This window comes from Pectinophora gossypiella, chromosome 28 (assembly GCF_024362695.1).
Source record: "Pectinophora gossypiella chromosome 28, ilPecGoss1.1, whole genome shotgun sequence".
In the NCBI taxonomy this organism is placed as follows: Eukaryota; Metazoa; Arthropoda; class Insecta; order Lepidoptera; family Gelechiidae; genus Pectinophora; species Pectinophora gossypiella.
The window spans coordinates 3,585,842-3,608,586 of record NC_065431.1 but is presented as its reverse complement, the minus strand read 5'-3'; the positions used below and the strand labels follow the sequence as shown (position 1 = coordinate 3,608,586).

The following is a 22,745-nucleotide window of genomic DNA, read 5'->3' as shown; positions in this document are numbered from 1 at the left end:
GTTCATTTCACATTTCAGCATCATCAGAAGAGGTAGCTTTAACCCCGGAGTCGTCCCCGGAACTAACTCGGAGGTCCTGGTTCGGCTCGCTACTACTAGCCCAGGATAAGGAGGAAACCGTCACAGCACTAGTCAAAGGGAAACCTCTCGCCACAGTCAAAGCCGACCTCATACACGCCTTCCTCAGTGTAAGTAGCACTACTTCCTTGCTTCGGAATGCACGGTATACCATGATTGCCCGAGAGTAGGCTAGTTTCCAACTAATCAAATTAGATAATCATAATTTTATTTATTTTATTTTATTTGGGGAGCTTACAGCCAAATTTACAAAGTTACATACTAACTTAATATCTAAAAGCCATTAACAAGCTTCCACAGATTGAAAGAAAACACAATTTACATTACGTTTCTAAGACCATATGGAAAAAACCTTAAAAATAGAAATATCTAAACAATAAAGGAAACGAAGTCTAACAAGTGCTTTTTTAGCACCTTGAATGCTGCCAGCAAATAGGTCCAAATTCAAGGTATGACCAAGCTTATTAAATAAGATGGAACATCTCAGTAAAAAGTTGTTCTTTCTAAAGTTCGTGTGATAGCGAGGGATGTGAAGCAATGAAGGATTCCTAAGCCTACGACAAGGAATTGCAAGCATAATCCTGCCGAGGAGCTGTGGACTATCAATTAAGCCTTGAGCTATCTTCATTAAGAGACAAATGTCCGCCATATCCCTCCGCAAAGACAAATCATGTATTGCGTTTCACACATGATATCGACTATCATGCAAAGAGATCCCCTCTTATCACAGGAAAGCTTAAATCCTTAGTATGATCGGCTATCAAAAAATTACTTTCGTATCCAGTATCTTACGAGAAGTATTGATAAAATTGCAGCCTATCACATAAAATATACATTGCCGGTAAAGTGACTGTGGAATTTGAGAAGCGGTAGAGCTATCGTAGTTATCTGTTTACAGGAGTAGTAGTAAAAGAGAGTGGCGTTGAATAAGCGACAGAGGTTCTCATTCAAAATGCGCGTTAGGGCCTTTCCAACCACTTTCTTCTATTCCGTGGTGTCAACAGAGGAACTAGTTAAAACACATAATAACGGGTTGTTACCGCGTTTAAAGTAGGGATATGAGACTCCCGATATTACGACACTGTGCAAGTGCCATGATCACGGGATGACTGATGAGATACCCGTTGTTATGTGTTTTAATTATGATAATAACCGCGTGAACTTAAAACAATGTATAGATGAACTAGTGTTGTTGCGTGTCATATCTCCACTCGACAACAATTGATGCTCAACAAACTATGCTGTTGAGGAGCTCGGTGGCGCAGCGGTAAACGCGCTCGGTCTCCGATTGTTGAAGTAAAGCAACTTTCGCAATCCGGTCATAGGATGGGTGACCACAAAAAAGTTTTCATCTCGAGCTCCTCCGTGCTTCGGAAGGCACGTTAAGCCGTTGGTCCCGGCTGCATTAGCAGTCGTTAATAACCATTAATCCGCACTGGGCCCGCGTGATGGTTTAAGGCCCGATCTCCCTATCCATCCATAGGGAAGGCCCGTGCCCCAGCAGTGGGGACGGTAATGGGCTGGTGATGATGAAACTATGATGTGTAAACGAACAACAATCCGCGCAACATGTTGCCCTTGAGCTGGCAACTTGTTGTTGTGCAACGTATCCACTAGTGGATACGAGGTTTAAAGTAATATGCAATAGTGTGCAATTTGATTTACTCCAAACAAAGAAATGCATCAAATATGTGCATTGAATTATATAATAATCTGCCAAACGAATTGAAAATACTGACTGGAAACAAGTTCAAGAATAACCTAACGAAATGGCTTATGGACAAATGTTACTATAATTTGAAGGAATAATGGCCCCGATTCCTGCAGACATCTCTTAATTTTACTTTAAGTTATACCTGTCATTTTCTTATCCGCCGAAAAGGAAAGGGACGGATGATTGACAGCTCTTAATTTTAGGAAGAATGAGTAAATAAATGAATAACCCGGGCGAATTTTTAAACGGTTGTTTTAGATTTGTGCTTAAAATTGACGTGTGTTCCATAAATTTTATGCTTGTCGATTACCCGTCCCTTTCCTTTTCGGCGGATAAGAAAATGACAGATATAACCTAAAATAAAATTAGATGGTGTTTACAGGAATTAGCACCATTTTGAACATAAAAATAATTAAATTTTGTAATTTTTTAATAATAAGTATATTTTCAATAATTTTCCTATTCAAAGTACTATTTCTTTATTTTTTATTATTTTATGTATATTTGTACGCCTGCATGCAGGCCGAACACATCACAATATTGTTATTTGAATTATTTTGCCACCTTTTTTGTATTCTATGTGTTCTCGCAAATAAATTGATTTGATTTGATTTACAGATAGCAGAACTGTCGCACAGTGTGCTCAGTCCCATGTCGTTCCGGGTGGAGTACAAGCGAGGGTCCAACGCACCGGCCATGTTCCAGCGGCATGTGCGGTTTCAGGTGAGTTTCTTGTTAAACTCTTCCTTCTATCGTGTGGGTTGTGTCGTGGATTACCAACCCTATCAACCCTGGTAAAATTACTCTTTATTGTACACATTAATTAATCTTCTTCTTCTTATCGTCTCTTGTCGGTGCAGCATTTTCCATGCTACTTTTTTAGGGAAAAAAATAATAAATAAAAATATATATCAAATAAAAAAAAAACAAAAAAAATATATATTAATTAGTTTTAGTTGGGATGGAAAATTCCACTAGATATTAACTCAGAATCAAGCTCTGAGTTATCCCTTAAAGTTTTTCTTTACGATGATACTCTTCATTTACTGTGGTTGTAACGTTTCAGGTGGACATCTCAACGATTACGAAGGCGCCGGGAGAGAACGGGAAAGAATATTTATATGCTATCACATTTACGTTATTATCAGGTAACTTACTTGTTTATGTATGTATCATGTAACTTTGTGAGACTGTCCTTTGGTAAGGACATTGCAGGCTTGAATCACCTGATTGTCTAAAAAAGTAAGATGATTCCGTGCTTCGGAAGGCACGCTAAGTCCAACGCCGAGCTACTGGCCCGAATATCTCCACCAACCCGCAGTGGGGCAGCGTGATGAAGTATGCTCCATACCCCCTCCGGTTGATTGAGGGGAAGTAGCTGCAAGTTGTCTTTGATTACTTGTGGTTCAAAATAAAATATTGTAATACAATTTAGTAATTCATCATTAGCCCATTAACGTCCCCACTGCTGGGGCACGGGCCTTCCCTATGGATGGATAGGGAGATTGGGCCTTAAACCACCACGCGGGCCCAGTGCGGATTGATGGTTATTAACCTTTCGCAACCCGATGGCTCCTGAAAGAGCCAGCGTCAAAAACAACTAACTCCCGCCGGCTCCCCAAAGAGCCAACCCTACTGCGCTCCGATTTCGCGCTTATTTCTTAGTTATTATAGCAGATATTGGCTTGTATTATGTATATTTGACAAGGTAATGAAGTGAGCAACATAATGCTACCAAATACGAAGAACTTTTCAACTCTACTGCTAAAAAATTGGAATCGAAAAGTCGTGCTGCGCGTGGTGCACATTTTTGCACATCTTGTGAATAATATTGTGTTTTTTGGATTTCCTCGGGTAAAAAAGGTAAGTATTTATTATAATTATAGTTTATTTATCAAAAGAAACCTGAAATTTCAAAGGAATTATCAAAAAGTAACTCAGTAAAATTGGCGATTGGGCATCGCGTTTTCGCAAAGTGTTTATTGCGTATTTTCAATGAAATTCTTATAACATTCTAGCTTCTTTTTATCTAAAATTTATCCAGGAATCGAATTATGTAATTAGTTCATGAAAATATGTACGTATAAATTTTATTTTAGTTGATAAATCAACCACGGAATAACTGACGCCGCCATTTTAGTTTATACAGGCTGTTATTTTTTAGAACTAATGTCAGAAAATCCGTCGGCTCCCCAGGGAGCCACGTACTAAATATATGTATGTATTTTTTACCCATGGGATGTTATCATTTTAGGGATTGAAATGAGTGATTCGGAAGAAGACCCGGTACAATCTCGGATAAATCCGGTACCATTATCCCTCGCCTACCCAGTATCGGTAACTCCCGGTGGGTCTGGCCCCATACTTTACCTTAGTTTCATTTTAGACTTTATTGTGAAAAGTAATTATGTGAAAACAGATAATCACTTCCAGACCTCAATCATACCTAGGTATGTCATCAATAACTAAATATGTTATTTGCCTTTTTAGACTTGGGTACCACCCACGACGCCAACTGTGGTTACGACAAGGACAGCATCCCCTGCCCCGAGAAGATATCCGATTGCGCTAATATTTTGCCGAGATATGTACGTTAGATGACAATGCAATATTTTGGTGGCAGTGAGCTGATCTGATGAATGACGTAATCGGAAGGTGATCACTGGAACTTGATGAAGGAACAACGTAAACTTATTGAATTTGGGTTCATCTGTTTGTCTTGACGAGCATTTTTATAAAAGGATGCTTTAAAAATATATTTTTTAATTATAAATAAAATAAATAAAAAAGTAAATATATGTTTACACACAGACACGTAATTTTACTTTTACTAAGTATTATATACCTATTTCCAATTATTTACATTACATAATAAAAATTGAAAAGCAGCATATTGACAGTTATCTAATAAGAAGTAGTTATAAAATAAAAAATATTAAGATTTATTACTGAAAATAGTATAATGAATTGGATAAAATAGGTGCATCTAGCTAATATAATTATTATAATCGTCTGATTTTGTAAAAAAGAATCAACCTGTACATGAAATCCTGAACTCCCCAGTGGCTCCCCAGGGAGCCACCTCGAAAGCCGCGAAAAACGGCCGGGTTTTGACGGTTTCCGAGCCGCGACTCTCGGGTTGTGAAAGGTTAACGACTGCTAATGCAACCGGGACCAACGGCTTCACGTGCCTTCCGAAGCACGGAGGAGCTCGAGATGAAAACTTTTTTTGTGGTCACCCATCCTATGACCGGCCTTTGCGAAAGTTGCTTAACTTCAACAATCGCAGACCGAGCGCGTTTACCGCTGCGCCACCGAGCTCCTCTATTTTAGTAATTAACTGCCTGGTATTAGGTAGTCTAATATCAGTTCTCAGGCAGTTACTCCCATGATATGTATACGTATGCATGTGGTCTATACTTGCTATTCTAATTTCAAAAAAGGAAGGAGGCACTTTTTTTCTCCCTCTGGCGTCATGCGACCCAAGAAGGCTCTTTCCAAGAAGGTGCAATGACACGGTCCCCCGCAGGCAACATCCGCCGCTTCCGGCGCGTGTGCGAGGTGGTGCAGGGCGCCGTGTGCCGCGCGCCCGGCCGCGCCCCGCCGCCCCCGCACCCGCCCTCGCCGCGGGCGCAGCGACGGAACATACACCCGCACGGTAACTCGCTGCTGGCTACTATTTGTTATTATGCTGTACTGTAGTCATTAATAGACTATAGAAGAAAAAACGTCAACATCGGTCGCTTCGTTCGCTTCGGTGGCTTCGCTATGCTCGCAACAAGCACTGAGGTACCATTCACTGATGTCTACTATTTATTTCCATGCTCTAGTAATTTTTATAAACAATGGAAGAATAAAAAAACGTTAACATCGTTCGCTTCGGTGGCTTCAGTCGCTTCGCTGAGATCGCAACAGGCGCAGTGGAGTGAAAATCGCGTCTAAGGAGACGCAGTGTGGGTCGACCGCTGGCAAGATGGTGGGACGACGTGCAGAAGGTGGCTGGAAGCGCCTGGACGCGTAAGGCTGAGGGTAGGGCTTTGGCGCGCCTTGGGAGAGGCCTTGCGATGGGCTGATAAGAGTCATAATGGTGATGAACCTTACTAATAATAACGGCCTTCGTGGTCCAGTGGTTGAGCGTGGGGCTCACGATCCGGAGACCCCGGGTTCGAATCCCGGTGGGGATATATCACAAAAATCACTTAGTCATCCCTAGTTTGGTTAGGACATTACAGGCTGATCACCTGATTGTCCGAATCTAAGATGAGCCGTGCTTCGTAAGGCACGTTAAGCCATTAGATCCAGTTACTAAGTAAGTATGTTACAGGAGCCATGTCAGGGGCCTTTAGCAGCTCAATAATAGCCCTGACACCAGGGTTGATGAGGTTGGTATTTCACCTCACAACCCACACGATAGTAAGAAGAAGTAATAATAATATTCCATTGTTTCCAGCTGGGGTGGAGATCCCGGACTCCCCGGAAGCCGGAGTGGCTGTGTCCGACCAGGACAGCGACTCGTCCGTTTTCGAGCCTGGGAAGACTCCCACCTCGCACACCTCCATAGACCAGCTCGAGGTATTATTTATTATTATTATTAATAGCCCTCAATGTCCCACTGCAGGGCAAGGACCTCTCTTCCCTTCTTCCACTCCTCCCTGTCCCCAGCTTGCTCGCGCCACTGTTTCGAGAAGTGGTCTAGCTCGAGGTATACCATACAAATATAATACTTTATTGCACAAATATAAAAAAAATAAATTACAAAAGACCTCCGTGTCTAGTGGTCGAGCGTTGCACTCACAATCCGGAGGGCCCGGGTTCAAATCCCGGTGGGGACATATCACAAAAATCACCTTGTGATCTAGTTTGGTTAGGACATTACAGGCTGATCACCTGATTGTTCGAAACTAAGATGATCCGTACTTCGGAAGGCACGATAAGCCGTTGATCCCGGTTACTGCTTACTGATGTAAGTGAGTAATCGTTACATGAGCCATATCAGGGGCCTTTGGCGGCTAGTAATAACCCTGACTTCAGGGTTGATGAGGTTGGTATTCCACTTCACAACCCACACGATAAGAAGAAGAATACTATCGATTAAATCGATTATATTCAAATAAGATGCGTAAAGGTGTACCCAGATTATGCAATATATCAAATATTAGATTACAATCGATATGAATTAAACACACAGTATCGCATAGAATCGACTTAATCGATAGTATCCATAGGCTTATCGAAATTTATATTATTTTGGAATGGTAGGCTGAATTAAACGTAACGAAAAGGTGTGTGAAAGAGAGAGCGAGGAGTGAGCGAGAGAGAAGAGAGGATTGCGGAATGACAGAGAAATGGCGGTCGGTTGTTTCAAAAAGGGAAAACGTACAAAATTATAAAACGTTTCAAATAAACGAAGGTAAACAAATATTGCAGGCGAATATCGGGGCAACACTAAAACATAGATTCGAAAATCATTGCTTTAGAATTGATGTTTTTGATATAATGTTATATTAAATATGTCGTAACAGTGGGTCGTAATATCGTCAGAATGGGTGGGCGTTAGAAGACAATAATGGCCGTCAATAGTATCACAATTTTATTTACTTCCACATAGTTTTTGTATCACGATTAGATAAAGTCACAGCATAAGGTTCACACTCACGGCAACGTCACGGTATTCGTAACGGTTACACAGTCTCTCGTAATATAGCGCGCCTAAGGACGTTAGCGCGAAGGGGCCCTCCACCACCCATGGTTCCTATATTCGGACCGAATCATCGGGACATGTGAACGTACTTGCTTGCTAGGTGCTCTTTTCCGATCACACTTTCTTGACGTCCCTACAAGTTATAAGTGAGCGACTATAGCACTCCACTTTCCGATCGTAATTATTCGACACGTCCGTTCGTGACGAAGGTTCACTGTAGACTGCCCGACTAGAACGGCAGTGCACGTCCGCTCGACACGACGTCTCTGTAGTGACTCCCTCGACTTCACCCAGCTCTGGCCGTACGCCACCTGCCGTCGGAGCGTTGCAACTTCATGACGGAAGTGATGTAACTTCATTTTATTTTCCGATTTGATCAATTTCTCTTCTCAATTCATAACTAACGCCGACAAATATTTACTTCTTTGCAGCAAAACGGCACGCATCCTCTTGGGTCGAGTTCTTCAGTGACCAGCGGCTCGAGCGGGTATAAAGTAAGTATTTACAATATTTAGCAGCCACAGAGCATCATTTAACTGTTCTTTTTTATTCATCATCATCAGCCCATTACCGTCCCCACTGCTGGGGCACGGGCCTTCCCTATGGCTGGATAGGAAGAACGGGCCTTAAACCATCACGCGGGCCTAGTACGGATTGATGGTTATTAACGACTGCTAATGCAGCCGGGACCAACGGCTTAACGTGCCTTCCGAAGCACGGAGGAGCTCGAGATGAAAACTTTTTTTTTGTGGTCACCCATCCTATGACCGGCCTTTGCGAAAGTTGCTTAACTTCAACAATCGCAGACCGAGCGCGTTTACCGCTGCGCCACCGAGCTTCTCCTCCTCTCTTTTTTATTCATCATCATCATTATCAGCCGTACGACGCCCACTGCTGGGCATAGGCCTCCCCCAAGGATCTCCACGACGATCGGTCCCGCGCTGCCCGCATCCAGCGGCTTCCCGCGACCTTCACCAGATCGTCGGTCCACCTTGTAGCGGGCCTACCCACTGAGCGTCGTCCGACGCGTGGTCGACATTCGAGAACCTTTCCGCACCAGCGGCCATCGGTTCTCCTCGCTATGTGTCCTATTCTCCGTTCTTTTTTTATTATTATGTTAATTAATACACCCCCCCCCCCCCAATTAAAAAAAAGACGTGTGGCTTAATTAATACACCCCCCAATTAAAAAAAAGACGTGTGGCACTCGGGGACTGCCGCGGTAAAGCTATTGCATATCAACTTATGCAATTATAATTATTATTTATTTATTTTATTCATGCAGTATTTATTTTTCTTTGATATTAATTCAAGTTACACTTTTTGAGCGTGGTGACCGATAAGAAAACATTTATTTTTCTATTATTAAATAAATAATTACAAGTACAGCTATTCACTGTTGTACATAAATATACACCTATATAAAATATTTTTACAAAATTGCTTAAACCTAATTACATGTAACACATTATCAGTTGTGGCCGAAAAGGAGGAGCCTCAGCATTGCTGCTGCTTTTCTGTCACCCCCTGTGACCAACTGAGTCGCTACACTGGACGCCGCGAGAAGATTTTACCAAAACAACAACACAATCAAAATTAAAATTTCGACAGTAACATAAATATAAACCATGCTGCAATTTGGTCGACCAACTGGCGAGGAATAAACGAAAGTACTTTTCGGGGAAATCAGGTTGTTATTCCCAATTGCTTGAGGTTTTTTGAACCTCCAGTAGCCAAATCAAATCAAATCAAATATACTTTATGGCACACAACATACAAAACAAATTAACACAGATGATGATAGATACAGTACAAGTGCAGAACTGTACAACTTCTGCTGGGCTGAAGGGCTGGTGTGTGATGGAAATGCGATTGAAGAAAACCACGTTTTGTTGGTTTCACGTATAATTTTACAATTATTATTTGGAGTACAATGCGAGCGAACGATGTTCGATAAATCAATATGGCGAAAAATTACATTGTAAAAAAATTATGACAGCTATAAAAAAAAGGAGTTGGTTGTCAAATTGACAGCCAAATTACGTTTGTAATGTTGGTGTTTCCAACAAGAACAGTACAGTAGCCACTGTTTACACCTTATTTTAAAAGAATGAAGTGACTTCATGACGAATCTGTGTATAATGTATGTATGTCGTGAAAGACGGACAAACAAAAACACACACACACACTCTTTCCCATTTGTAATATTAGTATGGATCACGTTAGATCTGGACATCGCCATTTATATTGTTTTTGTTGAACGTAGCCTGCAAACTTCCTCACCCCCCGTACCCCCGTGCAATAGTGATGTATAATGACTGTCAGTCGTGCGATTGCAGCCGAGCGTCCGCCGGCGCGCCGCCGAGCCGGCCTCCGCCAGCCTCGACCACGAGATCATGAGCTGCGGCAGGGACATACCCGGTCAGTATACTCAGCATAAACATACATACTCAACAAATAATGCTGCTCTACACACTCACGCATGCACGCGACACGAACGCAATTACACACACACGCACGCACGCATGCGTACACATCCGCGTCAGGGTTGATCATGAGCTGCGGCAGTTACGTACCCGGTCAGTATAACATCTATACTCAACAATTAAAAATACCCTACACATTCACGCATGCACGCAACACGCACGCAATTGCTCACGCACACGCACGCACCTCGCGCACGCATACGTACACACATCCGCGCCGGCTTCGGCCACGAGATCGTGAGTTGCGGCAAAGACATAACCGGTTAGTATAACATACGTTCATAATAATCATAGTAATGCACTATACACACACGCAAGCACGCTTTTTACGCTTATTACAAAACACGCATATGCGTAACATACACGCACGTACACAACAAGGACGCACGCACGCGTATACGTAACACACGCCCACACTTAATTCTGTCGTGTGTTCCATAAATTTTATTCCAGTCGATTAACCGTCCCTTTCCTTTTCGGCGGATAAGAAAATGACAGGTATAACATAAAATTAAACGGTGTGTACTGGAATTAGCATCCATGTTTATGTTATTTGGCTACTTGACAACCTAGTCAAATGAGATCCTTTTTACGAAATGTCAAAACGAAAATTTCCTTTGGAGTTTGTATGGAAATACTGTTCTGTGACGTCATCAATAAATGCGGTCAAACGTAGTACTTATTGTTACTTAATTCATGAATAAAAATCGAAAATATTTCGAAAAGTAAAATGAGATTGATTGTTGATCATCTTAGACTGGCTTCTATTTCTAGATTAGCAGTTTATAATTTATCTTTAATCCAGTCAAATACCCTATTATTGTGCTAATAGGGTATTCTATAGTCCCTCATTCAGCGCTTATCGCTATCGACCCACTAGGGTCGTCTTTCAAATATTTTTCCTCTCAGACGACGCCCTGAGCTGAGGTTCGCGCCCAACTGGCCTGTTGTCTTAAACGATGTACCGGATGAGAGCCTTCAGCGCTCCCCATTTGTCCGGCTAAGTAGTTAATGCCATCTGCGACAAATCTACAATAAGTCACGTCAAAAAAAAATGTATTGAAATAGCAAAATCATTTACCAGGCACGCACACGAAACGCTCGTCATCCGAATGTCGAGACTCTGCCTCCTCACCGCGCCGCGGTCTCGAGTCTCGAGACTCGGTTAAGGACGAGCTCCGGCGCAACAACTCGCTTCGGGACACGCGTCGAGACATGCGACACGAGACTCGTGACGCGCCCACGACCATCGCGTGAGATACGGCCCGGCAATCTGATGATAGGTTGGTTTAAGCTTGCGATCACTAATGCTTTGGTGTTTGGATTGGGGTCGATGGCCATTTTTGATACATAACATTAGCTCACGACTACAGTCATGAGCAATATAATGTACCCACTCAAGGACTCTGTCGCACTAACATATTTGTCATTTAGTGAGACTTACAGTTCAATTTGTCAAAAAAGTTAATGTGACATGGTACCAAAGTGTATACATATTCATGCTCGTGACCGTACATCAATCGCAAGATGAATTAAGTACCCACATCTCACCGAGCTTCCTGTTAGACCAACGTGATAGGTGGTGGCCATATCGCCGTTTCCAACAGTCGAGCCAACTGTGTTAGTGAAATGAACAATTAATTCATTATGTACATTGTCTCACCACCGGACTTGCACCAATGAGTTATTAATTTATCTTAAGTGCAGTTTTCACTAACACAGTTGGCTCGACCAATATAGACGGCGATACGGCTCACCTACCACGTTGGTTTAACAGAAAGCTCGGTGAGGTGTGGGTGCTTAGTTCATCTTGCGATGGTGAACCTCTGACTATTCCATCGTGGCATATTATGTTATGAAATGTTCATCGATTAACCTTTATATCCATTCAATAGAACAATGGTAACATTTAAATTGTATTGCAGCCGCATTTTAAAATTTTCAAACTTTCACATTACTGTAAATTATTATTCTAAGCGATTGTCTAACTCGAACTTCTCTGATGTATAGGGGATGTATTCATCTACATATCACCCCGGGATAAGACATAATTTCTGATCAATTTTTCGGAAAGCCTGCGTCAGATTACGTAAACTTGACGGCAGTCAATAATATAGAGTTGTTATTACCGTCCAAAGAAATGGTTTTGATAGACAGAAATGGAGAATGCTACACCGGTAAGAGCGCGACTCTTAAATTAGTGATGATGATTATATTACTCTTCACTGGCTTATAAAATAGCAATAATTTTATTCGTTATCAGAATTAAATACTTAATAATGGGTGGAAGTGACATCGTAACGAAAACTTTGAGGGATGATTCAGACCATGATTCTGAGTTGAAATCAAGTGGAATTTCCTGTCGCAAAATTCATGTTTTTTTTTAGTCCTATATTGTGTTTTAAGTTGCATAGGACCTAAATTTAAAATAAATAAATAAAAATGACTAATTATTCAAAATTATTAACGTACAACCACGGAATAAAATAACGTACCTACAAACGTCAGCTGTGCACAGATCAGTAGCCACACGGGTCAATAGCAATACGTGCCAACAAAAGTCTATTAAGGCGATGGGTAATATCTACTCTATATTATGTACGACCGTCAAATTCAGCCAAATCTGCTACCAAATTTCTGACATATAGACATAATCGCTCTGTCGGTTTTTACGACATATCCGGGCAGATAAGTAGCTGAATGTTTTTCTGCAATCCCAATGCGGGAGAAACAAGCATACGTACATAACATAAACAGCCTATATACGTCCCACTGCTGGGCACAGGCTTCCCCTCATACGACTGGAGGGTATGGAGCATACTCCACCACGCTGCTCCACTGCGGGTGCAGAAACAATCGCCTGAAATCAAACTATATATGGATTAATCCAGTTAGACAATAACTTAGAATCGAATCAACATTTTTATAAAAAATAAAAAGATTGAGTTAAAAAGAATTGTTCGAATGCAAAGCTTAGAAAAGATGGCTGAAGCGAGCTTAAACCTAGTGTCGATGACACCACTACCCAACACTCATAAATAACGTCCCAGTGGGCACAGGCCTCCCTTCAATCAACCGGAGGGGGCAGCATACTCCACGACGCTGCTCCATCGCGGGTTGGTGGAGAAACATACGGTCATGTCCGTCTTAGGTCGTGAATACTAACTGTGGTTACAAGTTGTTTTCTGGTAACTTGTAGCTCTGCCCACCCCATTAGGTGTTACGGGCGTGAGTTTATGTATGTGCGAGGCCAGCAGTGGTGCCATCATGATGGAAACTATCATGGATTGCTGTTAGTTGAAGAAAGGGTGTTATCTCGGAAAATGGGAAATAAAACTTAAAGGTACATTTTGCATGTAGAGCTATCTCTGCATCGTCATTCCGTTTTTCACAGGGTCCACTTACCTAACCTGAAGATTTGACAGGTCCGGTCTTTTTTGACAGAAGCGACTGCCTTTCTGACATTTCAACCCGAAGGGAAAACCAGCCCAATGCAGGTTAGGTCGCATACCCCGAAACGCATTTCTCGGGAATAGAGATTTCCTCACGATGTTTTCCTTCACCGTTGAGCACGTGATAATCATTTATGATCCAAAATTATTGCTTTAGGCCCATGCTGGGCATCGAACCTGCGACTTCCCTGTGAAAACGGGATCACGATGTGGAGATGAACTCTACAACATTTAAAAAAAATTGTCTCTAGGTTTTATATCCCATTAAAGTATGATAAATATTAAATAAAATAGTAGAATTGGCTTAAAACGTTTGTGCACAAAAATCGGAAAAGCATCGTTTTGGACATGTGACGATCAATAATAAAAAAAGAAAAATATTTCTTTTATAGAAATTCTCACTGGCGCTTCCTTAGAACACTGTTTTCATGTCATGGTACAACAAAAGATAATATGCTCAGGCCTATGAAAAGCCGCCATTGCTAACCGTTTGATGACGTAAGTGTTACGTGGTGTGAATCGTACTTAATTACTATCACTTGTCACATATATAAAAATCATTAAAATTGTTAGTAAATAAATTACTAAAGGTTCAAAATTTCCTTGCAAAGTAAGTATAAAAAACATAAAAAAACATTGGTCGTGGGTAATTTATTTTTTACAAAATGGCATCGGAGGGTGAGATGACGTCAGCTGGGCTAACCTTGAAATGTTAGCTGTCACTTTGAGCATACCTGGTTTTGTTGTACCATGTAAAAAGCAAGTTTTCAAAATTCGAATTTTGTAGTTGGCATACTTCCATGTTGTCCGGAAAGCCAAAAAGATTTTAGATTAAAAAGAATAATATTGCGCCCAAAAAGTTTAAAAGCGGTAGGTACAGTCATGAGCAATATAATATACCCACTTTAGGACTGTCGCACTAACATATTTGACATTTAGTGAGACTTACAGTTCAATTTGTCAAAAAAGTTAATGTGACATGGTACCAAAGTGTATACATATTAATGCTCGTGAACGTACACAAGATTTTTGTAATAATATATATTATTATTATACATAATAGCTGTATATTTGGTAGCTTGTAATAATATGTGTTATATTGAAAAAAATATTTAAAATAAAGAAACCGGCCATGTAATAAAAAAATGTTAAAAAGTTACGCTCCCATGTACTGAAGTTCGTTAGTGTTAAGGCCTGAATACATAATTATAATGCTGTATTTTTGCAAAAATAATAATTATAACATACTGCCATAAGATAGGCAAAGTGAAGCCAAAGTGCACTTTGGGGCAAATTGACATTCACGTGTAAAGTCAAAGTGAGTTACGAGTTTACTTTGTCAGAGTAAACTTTTGTGCGAAGTTAAAGTGAATCTTATGTAAACCAAAGTTGACTTTGATAAGGTTTTAATTTGACTAAGACTTAAAAATTTAAAATTTACTTCGTCTTTGAAAGAATGCTTAGAGAATTATAAGTTCTTATTACGATTAAAAAATAAAACCAAAGTTGGGTTACATTAAATAAGTTGATCCAAAATCTATTTATTTAAGAAATTATTTTTTTATAACTATACAGTAAACTTTATTTCTTAAAAAAAGCTTTTAAACGTCCCACTGCTGGGCACAAGCATCCCCTCCATCCAGGGGAACGAAGCATACTCCACCACGCTGCTCCAGCGCATTGGTATCCAGTTCCAGTTGCCATTACATCTTAAACATTAATAAAATGAAGTTCAAAGGTTATAAATTGGCCGCTTGACAGTTGTAACAATAAAATATGAAATATGTCGGTTATGGTAGTTTATCATTTAACGATAATTATCCAACAGTTGCTTTTTACAAAATAAGAATGCATTTTTTTATCTGTGTATTACAAAACTCGAAACACGGGCGGCTATGTTTGAGCTTCGTGTGACGTCACATTTCAGAAAAAAAAAACTATCTGACAGGCTTCACGTGACCGACCATTTTCGCGCGAAATTTAAAATAATTGAAGTAAAATGTGTTTTTTTCTCTATTACGTAAAGCTTTTTCGAGAATATAAAATATTTTAAAAGGTACAAAATAAGCAATTGTATTAAATACTTATCCGAAAACTGTCAAATAGCCAATTATACTATTGATCTGTAATGTTGCACTTAGTAGCAAATTTGACACGCCAATAGCAACACCTACTGGTTTAGACTATTATTTAATGTGGCAATTTTCATTGGGATGTCCTACGTATTAATTTTTCGTAATTTTATTTATTTTTAAAACGCTAACATTAATTTATAATTTATTATGAATTAAAAAGGGAAAGTGGATTTTTATTTTAATTTTATTCGAAAATAACATTATTATATTTTATGTCGGCTAAATAATTAATAACATTTTCATTTTAATATAATATAATGTCTTTGCCATTTTTTTAAATAATAATAAAAAAATAATACTCATTATTTATTATTTAAGATTAAAAACTATATACGACGGCTATACTTACTTAATTATTTATTTTCTGTAAGTTATTTTGTAAATTAATGTTAATATTATTTATATAAAGTCTGTAAATAGTTTTAGTAATGATTGTACGTTTATTAGTAAAAAAAAAACATAGTGTGAATGAAAATTGTAACGCACATTGACAATGAGGATATAAACTGCATATTTCTCCCATCAGGTGTCGCTACTGTTGAGTGTTCTTAAATTATGACAGTTCCACATACTATTTGAGTAAACAAACATACAATACAATACAAATACACTTTATTGCACCAAAAAAAAAAAAGAAATAATTACAAAAAGTCTCTATACATACATATTGTTTTGGTTAAATTTTTACACTATAACCCTTTGCGCAGCGTTTAACTGCAAAATCATAGTGTTATATTAATTCCCTAAAGATCGGAAAACTTAGAAAAACTTTTTTCAATAAAAACTGCTACTTTTTTTTTCAAATTCAAAAATATACCAACACATAGTTACACTTTGAATCGTCAATTTTTACATAACGAACGTCTCATCCGCCTAAAACTACTGCAGCTTCTCACAACCTGTACAGCCGGGGAAAAGAAGCTGCAAGGAAAACCTCGGCACAGGGCCCGAGACGTTCTTTAAAAAATAAATAAACATAAAATATTGTTACTTTTTATACTTTTAAATATTATACTTTTTCGTAACTCATCCTTCAGACGGGATACACTCCTCGTTGTTCCACATTTTATAGCAATTTATCACGAATTTTAGCTGGACAATATGAAGACCTGTCAAAATTTAGGAACACTCAACAGTGTTGCCACCTACATTTGAGCTTCAAGTTTTTATCCTCATTGGTTTAACGTAACCTATATAACAAATTGTTCGTAACGTGTCATTTTATGCGAATTGTTATATAACATTTGATATAAAATGTTATTTATTCGGTCAATTTTAAAATAGTAGACGACCGTGAAAGTAAAATAATAAAAAAATAACTCATTCAATCAAAAATCTCTGTCCATCTTCAATCGTTTTGAAATGATTTTGTGGATTATACATTGTTTTAAGTTTACGCGGTTATTATCATAATTAAAGCACATAATAACGGGTTCTTACCGCGTTTAAATGGGGATATCGGGAGTCTCATATCCCCATTTAAACGCGGTAAGAACCTGTTATTATGTGCTTTAATTATGATTTTGTGGATTGTAAATAAAAATAAACGTAAATTGTTTTTTTTTAAAACAGTACCCATATTTAGATAGGCAATTTGTATAGAGTTTGTCAAGTGCTTTTTGTATGGAACATTCGAGAGTATTTGGTGCGCACTAATATTAAGTAGCGTTTAGTGAAAGTTTCATCGGAAACGGTATAGTAACGTGAGTTTGTGAGCTTTGGCCGATTGTAGATTTTACATACATAGATAAACGATTGTAAACTTGTCTGCTATACCGTTTTTGATAACATTGTGGTATTGGCGATTCACAGGTATATATGGATTATACTTCATGCTTCGTCCTCGAGATTGGTACCTAGGATAAAGTAAGAATATTCACACATGTAGTAACGCCTAGTTTCTACCACTCTGATGCACTTAGGGTTACTACATGTGTGAATATTCTTACTTTATCCTAGGTACCAATTTCTTCGGACGAAGCATTCGTATAATTGTGATAGAACTTCACTTAGGTAAGTTCGTTTAATCATTAATTATCTGTGGATTATGCAGGTTGCAATGAAGCTATGTTGCCCACCTGTGCAATATAGTAGGATAATATGCTATTATTTATTCCTTGTTATTTTACTAGGGTGCTAGTTTTTGGACTTTTTACTTAAGTTGTTTTCGTGTTACCTTAGTTAATCATGAACTTAGTTATTCGGATATTTCTTTATGTAACATGTTATATTCATTTATGCGTTATGTTATTATGTATTTGTTACTTCGAAATTAACCAAATTTTTCAAATCAGTTCGTTTTACACAGTGTTACATTTTTGTTTGTTGTGTAACAAATTGAAAATAACATGTTACATAAATGTTACGTCCCGTTTTCGCCATAACATGTATCGTATCATGTAGACCTGAGTCGTAACATATCACATATAACGTCATATATTAAATATTTCATTTCCATGTAAAAATACAATAAATATATCGCAAAAGTATAATTATGTATTTTCATAATATATTAACTGTATTAATGAACGAGTGATATTTTTTAATTCTAGTCAAGAAGCTGTATTTTTTAATTATGTTTGTATGGGTTATGTTAGTGGTTTTTTTCTATAGCCTAATTTATGTCTCGGCAATGGCTTCCCCCTTCTCTGTCCGACCTTCCCTGTCTTGTGCATTTTTGAGTCAGATGTTACTTCAAAAAAAAATGTTTTTGATGAGTTTGCTCATGGCCCCAGACTTGCCCGAAGGCATTGACGAGGCCTAAGATCGCCCAGAAGTCCTCTCAGAACTTATTATTTCTTCAGGCCAAGTAGATATTTTGACATCTAAATGAATCTTAAAGTATATTTAACTTTCATATAACAATTTCACCCCTTCAAAGCATAAGGGAAAGGGCTATGAACCTTTCTGGCATATCTCAGTGGCGCCACCTAGCGGATTTTTTAAAACTGCGGCGCACGATGAAACCTGTGCAAATCGATAGGGGACACTTGTCTGAACAAAAAAGCTTTAATGGACCTATGCTCTAAAGTGTCACGTTTTCAAGATATCTAGCTTGAAAGTTACGAAAAGTGTCGTATGGATAAATCGATTTTACTCTTTATCTATATACAATCGTAATATAGTGACAAAGTGATTGATTATACATGAAACATTATTTAATATACAACATATTTATCTTATTGAAAAAATGAAATTAATAAATACTTGCAACAACATTAATGGTTTTTGTCTTTGCTACATTATATAGGAAGTATATAGGTACTTAACTGTGCACTGCACACCTTATCTAAGGTTACTAATTGCAAACTGAGTTTATCAGTTTGTGTTATGTATGATATAGGCGTCATTTACTCCTTAACTTGATTTTACTTGACACAACGACAGGATCTAATGAAATATAAAATAAAGTTTACATTTTTATATACGCAATGCGTTTAGTGCGGCATCATTAGTACTCGTTAAAAAGCAGAATTCTCGAAGTTTAAGAAATCTGTGTAAGAGAAACAAAATGGTGTACTTATTAACTGCCATTTTGCTTTCTCGTTTAATTCCAGGAACTACGAAAATGGAGGTCCTTTGTTTAAAGTTGCACGAATTTCTATTATTTCGGCGGAATCAACAAGGATAGCGAATAGCCATACAATAAGTGTGAGTGGGCCGTATCAAGTGACGCAGGCAAGAAGCTACTATGGCGAACACCTAAAAGAAAACGGAACGTTTTTCATTGAAGTGTATGAAGATTTTGAAGTTGACTATAATTTAAATCAATACAACATAGTAGTTTGTGATCCTTGGCTGACAAGAGCTAAAATACTCTCGAGGCACCAGAGCAACAGAATTTATTTTGTATATATCTTGCTAAATAATAGTTTGAAAAACAGAAATAAACTTGTCGGTCACTATTGCAGCTGTATAGTTGGAAAACGGACACTCGGGTGCTGTGCTCATGTCATGTGCGTAGTTTGGTATATGGGATGGGCTCGGCACCAAGAAATTCAACCCCCTGCTGCCTTTTTAGATCAAGTTATTATTTCTGATGAAGAAGAAGATTGATTATTCAAGAAGACTAATATTCATTATCCTAATAGGTACGAATTTGTATAAAAAAAGCCTATTTGTTATAAGTATATACACTGTATGTATTCAATAACAATTAGTATTGATTACATTTTTAAGCAAAATATAAATAACTATATGACTACTTTTACGATGTTTTATTTCATACTAATAAAAACACAACTAAGAAAATCGATGAATAATTGAACAATGTGTTCATGTAATATGATTGTTATGAACTAAACAGCTTAAGGTCCCGTTGCATTGAAGGCACACACCCCATTGGTGTGTCTATGTCACCGTAAAATTGTAAATAACGTTAGATTATAATCTATCGATTTGAATCTCGCGAGATTGTGAACTGTCGAATAATTATGAATCGTATCATATTGCTTACAATTTAACGTATTATTTTTCGGTAGATTATAATTTATCGAAGTGAAACCGTCAAATTGTGATACGAAACGCACCTCGCGTGCTATACCATAGAGTTACAAAACTATTAGAGTGAGCATAATGTTAATTTGGGATTCTCTTAAAATGCATAAATGTTTTTGTCATAATTTTAATTATCATAATCCTTTTTGCATAACGTTTTTTAGCATAATAGTTTTACTTTCCCATAATAACATCTAGGAATACTGGTTTGTTAGGTATAACTTATTTTTGGGATTAATAAATAGATATCCATAATTCTTTTTTAGATGAATAGTGTTTTGTCATAATTTTTACAAGGCATAACAGTAGGTTAGGGTGCGGCGGGGGTGGCCCTTGGGCCACCCCTATGCCGCCAACATGTTTATCTTACACACGAAAAGTATACTGAATGATACGTTTCAGATTTTTTAATTTTGATACATTTTTTCTTACCATGTGATGTCAGAATTATTGATTACTTACTAAATAATTAATAAATACGTACTTGATTTCACAATCTTGAAGAGCATTTATTTTATTTGACTGACACCTGTGTTTTATTCCTAACTCTATGGACACAGAACGGTCTACTGTAAGGCCGACCAATCAGGGACAGCCGTCGGACAGTTGACAATTTGACAATTGTAAGATTGTGATTTAACAGTTTTACTTCGATAGATTATAATCTGACGAATAATAATACGTTAAATTGTAAGCAGTATATTACGTTTCACAATTTTTCGACAGTTCACAATCTCGCGAGATAGATTATAATCTAACGTTATTTACAATTTTACGGTGACATCTATACGAACTAGGTATGTTCCATACACTGCTGTAAAGTAAAGTAGTCCTAAAAGCGAATTTTCACACCCCACCTGCTTTCACTGTGATTAGACATTTAAGCTGCCTTTCATTGAATAAACATAAAAACTCAAAAAGTGTGAAATTGTTAGACAATCATAGCAAATAACTTTGAGCGTGATTACCACGAGAATAAGTCATGAGCTGTACATCTCACGACTCGTTTCTGGATTTCTTTTAAGTTACACATAAAAGTAAGTTATAGATATTTATTTTATCTATTTTCTATTTATTTATTTTTCAATAAAGTAAATATGTGGTATATTAAACACTAATATTCCATGCAAAATCACTTAGTCACTATATTCCAATTGCATATAAAAGTAAAATCGATTTGTTCATACAACACTTTTCGGAACTTTCAAGCTAAATATCTTGAAAACGTGACGCTTTAGAGCATAGGTTCATTAAAGCTTTTTTGTTCAAAAAAGTGCCCCCTATCGATATGCACAGGTTTCATCGTGCGCCGCAGTTTTGAAAAATCCGCTAGGTGGCGCCACCAGGCTATGCCAGCCTCCATAGTAAAATGTTCAATGCCCTTTACAACTATTTCTTATTACTACTTAAGTTTTTTGTTTAAGTTGATTTTTAGTTTTTAGTTTTTACTAAACATATTTCGTTTTATCATAATATCTCTTCGATTGTAAATGTATGTTAAAAAAGATTGAAAATAATAATTATATTTGACATAAGAATATAGTATAATTTTGTACTCAATAATTTGCTAAGGAATAACTCTGAGATCTCGTTCAAATAACTTTCTATTTGGTCTAGAAATAGTCTTCATAGACCAAATATATAAACATTATAAATCGTACTTCACACTCCCATAAATACATAATATTATTGATTATGTGTTCGTGAAAACTGTAAGATATATTTAAAAAAAGAATCTTGGTCTTTGCGAACAAATCGAGGTTGGCTGTATGCCTTGTTTCTTTGCCAGCTGTATTTAAAAAAAAAGAAAAGCTTTTTTATTTGTTCGCGAGACCAAATCATGTAAATGATTACGGACTAAGGAACTATGCTATGCTATACTAATACTGTAACTGCTTAAGATGGTACTGGTTAAATATTGAAAAAATAATAAATTAAAAAAACATAATATTCGTTCTTTCATTTACGGGTACTTCGAAAATACTGACGCAAAAATAGCCTAGAATCTTTTGGGTTTTTTGTTGTTGCATATATCCAGTTAGAACTTGAGAGTTAAAAAGGTCACAATTGGCTATCTGACAGTTGTGACAATACTTAGATCGGTCAACGGCAGTGTTGCCAACACTGAAAAATAATTCGAATCGAGTACCAGGCGCGCATACAACAGCAGAAGTATTATGCACACACGAGAGTTGTGCGTATGTTCCATTAAATTTAGAATGGTTAATTTGAGAATAGGACAGACAGATAGCGAACAGACAAATGTGAAAGAGACGCCGTCATTAAATGGCGCGCGGAAGCTATGCACGTGTTCCATTAAAATTAGAATGGTTAATTTCAGAACAAGACAGACATATAGCAAACGTACAAGTGTGAAAGGGAACTAATTCTGACAACCGTCTAATCAAATTTAGAACTACCCGCAATTAACACAGAATAAGAACAAGAAGGACAGAAAGACAGCATACAGCCTAGTGCGAAAGAGGCAGATATAGGTCTGACAGTTCAGCTGTCAAATAGTATCAGCGGCCTGTACGACGAACTCCTACGAGCTTATGCTATCCTGGTACATTCACTGCGAAATAAGCAAATTTTGAACTCCGCTGCCATCATACTTGAAGATTTTTGTTTATGATTTTTTTTTTCTCCTTGTGTTTATGCTTTCCTAGTATGTGGAGGCGAC

At 37.9% G+C, this 22,745-nt stretch overlaps 1 protein-coding gene across 1 annotated transcript in view; it reads left to right on the top strand.

Moving 5' to 3' along the window:
• LOC126379084 (serine/threonine-protein kinase BRSK1) overlaps window positions 1-13,940 on the top strand; it is a gene marked incomplete at its 5' end in the record, with an annotated part of 47,918 nt that extends 33,978 nt beyond the window's left edge. The window contains 8 exons of the mRNA XM_050027646.1: window positions 19-188; window positions 2,411-2,515; window positions 2,859-2,940; window positions 5,322-5,450; window positions 6,243-6,364; window positions 7,925-7,987; window positions 9,832-9,913; window positions 11,063-13,940. Of these exons, the coding sequence (XP_049883603.1) occupies window positions 19-188; window positions 2,411-2,515; window positions 2,859-2,940; window positions 5,322-5,450; window positions 6,243-6,364; window positions 7,925-7,987; window positions 9,832-9,913; window positions 11,063-11,235 (926 nt within the window). The remainder of the gene's footprint in view (window positions 1-18; window positions 189-2,410; window positions 2,516-2,858; window positions 2,941-5,321; window positions 5,451-6,242; window positions 6,365-7,924; window positions 7,988-9,831; window positions 9,914-11,062) is intronic.
• Window positions 13,941-22,745: the final 8,805 nt, after the last annotated feature.